Source organism: Solanum stenotomum, chromosome 1 (genome assembly GCF_019186545.1).
Source record: "Solanum stenotomum isolate F172 chromosome 1, ASM1918654v1, whole genome shotgun sequence".
Taxonomy (NCBI): domain Eukaryota; kingdom Viridiplantae; phylum Streptophyta; class Magnoliopsida; order Solanales; family Solanaceae; genus Solanum; species Solanum stenotomum.
This window is the reverse complement of record NC_064282.1, coordinates 22,688,266-22,692,811: the sequence shown is the minus strand read 5'-3', so window position 1 is coordinate 22,692,811 and position 4,546 is coordinate 22,688,266. Positions and strand designations below refer to the sequence as shown.

Here is a 4,546-nt window from a genome sequence, read left to right as displayed (position 1 = left end):
AAAAGTTCAAACAACATTATTAAGGATCTTCATGCTTTTAATATTTATAATAATAAGAATTATTTCAAGTTAATAAGACATTAATTATGTGTTTTCAATTATCTTGGACATTAATTATGTGTTTTCAATTATCTTGGATCTTAATATAAAAATTATATTTATTAATACGATGTTTTGAACAATTTAGTTTAAAGTTTTAAAATATTTTGTTAAATTAAGTAGTTTATATTTCTTTCTTTTAATTAAATTTTCTATTTTTTAATAATGTTAATATTTTCTAAGAAAGAATAAAATAAAATTCACTATTAAACTTTTTGGGACTCAAAGATTTGGAAATTTAAATCATATATAACTATACTATTCACGGAAGCTCTATTCACAATACACCCTTAAAATGGAGGATTTTGGAATATGTATAATATTTGAGAGGGTAATATACTATGATATTTTAAAACTTAAAATAGTCATATAAAATAATTTTGACTATCAGGTGAAAATTAAAAAATAAACATTGAAAGTGTTATTCCTATTTCTATAGGTCATGCCAAATAGATTTTCTCTCAAAAGTCTGATTAACATAATTGCTTAGTATGTTATCACTAAAAAATAAAAAGAGTATAATAATCATTTGATAAATTAACAAGAAATTCTTAAATCATTTGTACTTTCTATAGTAAAGAGTATTAGGTAGCAAATCCATATACTATCATTGAGATATTCATTTGTATTACTACTTTATTAGAAAAAAGTATTTGAATTATAATTACCTGATTGACATACAAAAATAAACTATAAAATCAAGGAAAGGATCTCTACAAAACAAATTTAGTGGAAAAAAAATTGACAATTCAATTCATTTCAGTTGAAATGTAAAGGCCAAACACATAAAGGTCCAACAAATTAGCCACAATTCTTTTTACTTTGATATTTTAACTAAGGTTTGTTCCCATTAGACACTTTAACATTATTAAAAATGTATTCGTTAAACACAAATAACTATTGTGGTAAAATGTGTGCAACACCCTTTCCCTAAGAGCATGAAAAGCCAAAAAGAAGCATTTCTTTAAAAAAAATTGTCTTCTTTCTCCTTTTATCTCTCGCCACCATTAATATCACCACCATTTGTCTGTCATCACTATCACCACAAACCTTCTCTTTTCCTTCATTCATTGAATCCCAGAGATTTCCCGCCAAATAATTAAGACAAAATTAGCAAAACTAAACAACACGTCGACAAGAATCACAATTTGCATTTTCAAGTTCAATTGTATTCGTTTCTATTGTTATCAGAAATGCCCGAATCATGAAAGCCTATATGAGTCAATTTAATAAAAAAAATAACTATCAAGATCTTCATGATACAAAACAATGATAAAATTAGATAATCTCTATTCACTAGCTATTTGACATCTAGCATAATAACCATTGAAACAAAGAGGCATGGACTAAAGACATACCTCTAGAAGATTTTGTAATAAAATATAATTACAAACAATTATTTATAAAAAGGAACATAAAAATATATGATATTTTATGATCGTCTTAAGATATTTCGATTATTGATACCTTATTTATGAATTATGATTTACTTATTTGACAAAATTATAAGAATTGAAAAGGTTTTAATAATTTTTCACAAACTGTGAAATTTTCATGATTATGAGAAAAAATACAACTCGGGTATATACTAATATCATACGTTTGTTAGTGCTGATGCTCCATCAGATTTTTTCTAACCATTCTTTTCCAATCAGGCTACATTAGAACTATATTTGGTAAAAAATTATGCATATTACACTATTCTTTAATTTCATACAAGTAATTGTCAATTTCTTATATTTAAAATAGTAAAATTATTCAGTTGAAGAAATCAACAACTATATTTGGCCTGATGCATAATTAAAGAAGTTATATCATAATCCCACTAACAACTCCAATTTGATTTGGCTTTGAAATGGTATGGGAATCAAATCTTGGATCATAATCACACAATTCCATGATAAATACCCTTTCCCTTAACTCTACTTTTCAATAGTAAATTAAAAGACACACAACCATGGGAAAAATTAGTTTCTTCTTCCTTCTTTTTACCCTGTTTTTGTCAAATTTTGTTGCTTCAACCCTTGGTAAGAAGCAAGGTGATGTCCTTGGCAAGTTTTACAAGGCCAAGCAAAAGAATTCAGCGTTTTACAAGAGTTATTATAAGGCGGCAGGCGTTGAAAATGTAGAATTAGACAAAGTTATTCTTCCACAGGAGGGATTAAAAGCAAAAGATTGGATCAACAAATTGCCTGGACAACCACCAGTGAAGTTTCAACAATATGGTGGTTATGTTACTGTCAATCAATCTGCTGGTCGTGCTTTGTATTATTACTTCACTGAAGCTGAGAATTCCAACGCATTGCCTTTGCTTCTTTGGCTTAATGGAGGTATTATATACCTACAACATTTGTGTCTATATTTAATTGTGTCATACTATATAGTTTTGAAACAACATATTTTTTTTTCTGCAGGTCCTGGTTGTTCTTCAATTGCATATGGTGCAATGGAGGAACTTGGACCATTTAGAGTTAATAGTGATGGAAAAACATTACACAGGAATCGTTATGCGTGGAACCATGGTAACTGAAATTCTCTTTTTATTTCTTTTTGTACAAATTTTCATTAAACGTTTAGAAATAATTTGAGAAATTCTCAACTCTGGGTATAGAGTACTAATTAATTCTCCTATTGAATTAGCTGCCAATGTGTTGTTTTTGGAGTCACCTGCTGGAGTAGGATTTTCATATACAAATACAAGCAGTGATCTCAATACAACTGGAGATAGTAGAACTGCTAATGATAATGTTGTGTTTTTACTCAATTGGCTCGAGAGATTTCCCGAGTACAAGAACAGAGATTTTTACCTTTCTGGTGAGAGTTACGCAGGGCATTATGTACCTCAATTGGCACATGCAATTCTTCAGCTTAATAAGCTTGAGAAAAAGACTCTTATCAATCTTAAAGGAATAATTGTAAGTGATATCTAATTTAAGTAGCGAGTTATAACTGTCAGTTTACATAAGTTAAATTGTACTAACAAGTTCCATGTGACTAATTGCAGATTGGTAATGCTGTGATTAATGATGACACAGACACAATTGGAATGTATGAATACTTTGCATCTCACGCTTTAATCTCAGATGAAACGTACCATGACATCCTGAATAGTTGTTATGATGATAACTACAATCAGAGCAAGTGCGATGAGGCAGCTGAGATTACAAACAAAAATTTGAACAATCTTGACATTTACAACATTTATTATCCCCTTTGCAAGGATGGAAATCTAACGAAATACCCAAAAACACCGACAGTAAGTGGGACAACTCTGCATTTTTGCTCGTACTTTTACAAATATCCACATTCTATCTCGTATAAGATAATGTGAAAACATTGAGTTTACGTTAATGAGTGATTTTTGATGCAGCCATTGCAGATTGACCCCTGCTCCGACAAGTATATTTATGCTTACATGAACAGGCGCGATGTTCAAGATGCACTCCATGCCAACGTTACCAACCTCAAATATGATTGGACATCTTGCAGGTTATTATCCCATATACAAATACTTAAATTCATACAAATGCTTTACTACTTGTTTGATTTACAATTTTCATTATGCTTCACTGCTTATAATTCTTTTCTATTTCAGCGATTCACTCTTTTACGATTGGAAAGATAGCCCGGTCACTATAATTCCTCTCCTCAAAGAGTCTTTGGAAAATGGTGTTCGTGTGTGGATTTTTAGGTAATTTTTTCCCTCATTATACTATTTTTTCTTTCTGATCATCTTATCACAAAATGTGTTACTAACATAAATTTGTACTTGGAAATTAAATGTAGTGGTGATACAGACGGAAGGGTGCCTGTTACTTCTTCAAAAAGATCTATACAAGCAATGAACCTTACAGTTGATCAACCTTGGCGCTCTTGGTTGTATGGAGGAGAGGTAAAAAAAAACAAAATATGCTCGTCAAACGACTTTTGATTCAATATTTCTCAATGTTTGTTGGATATATATGTTGCAGGTTGGAGGATATGTTGAGACATATAAAGGAGGTCTAACATTTGCAACAGTAAGAGGCGCGGGACATGAAGTTCCAAGTTATGAGCCTGCTAGAGCCTTATCCCTTATTTCTCACTTCCTTTCTGGAACGTTACCCCCTGGAGATCATTAAACTAGCACATCCTTTATTTGTGTAATTAACAATCATTTTACGAGCTTTCTTAGACAAAGATTAATATAAACACGATTGATTACTTGAGCTAGTTTAATTTATGTCATCCCTCTCTGTCTTTCTCTTTTTATTTTGAAACATGTTCGTCTGTGAATCAAACATGTTAGGTAAACTGCCCAGTTATGATTATTGTCAAGCTAAACATTGCCAAGACTATATCAAATGTTTAGCATAAGTGCAACTACCATATTCAGTGAATTAGTCATTTTCAATTAATTTGTAAATGCCATTGACATTTTCAAGTAGTGCGTTATTTGTATTTCTAT

The 4,546-nt window shown here is 30.4% G+C and overlaps 1 protein-coding gene across 1 annotated transcript; it reads left to right on the top strand.

The window, feature by feature from the left end:
• Positions 1 to 2,030: 2,030 nt before the first annotated feature.
• On the top strand, positions 2,031 to 4,220 carry LOC125872677 (serine carboxypeptidase-like 40). Its single transcript, XM_049553441.1, has 8 exons — positions 2,031 to 2,429; positions 2,514 to 2,621; positions 2,740 to 3,014; positions 3,104 to 3,355; positions 3,470 to 3,588; positions 3,695 to 3,790; positions 3,886 to 3,991; positions 4,071 to 4,220. Exons 1-8 carry the CDS (start codon positions 2,057 to 2,059, stop codon positions 4,218 to 4,220), a joined length of 1,479 nt encoding a protein of 492 aa, XP_049409398.1. The 5' UTR covers positions 2,031 to 2,056.
• Positions 4,221 to 4,546: the final 326 nt, after the last annotated feature.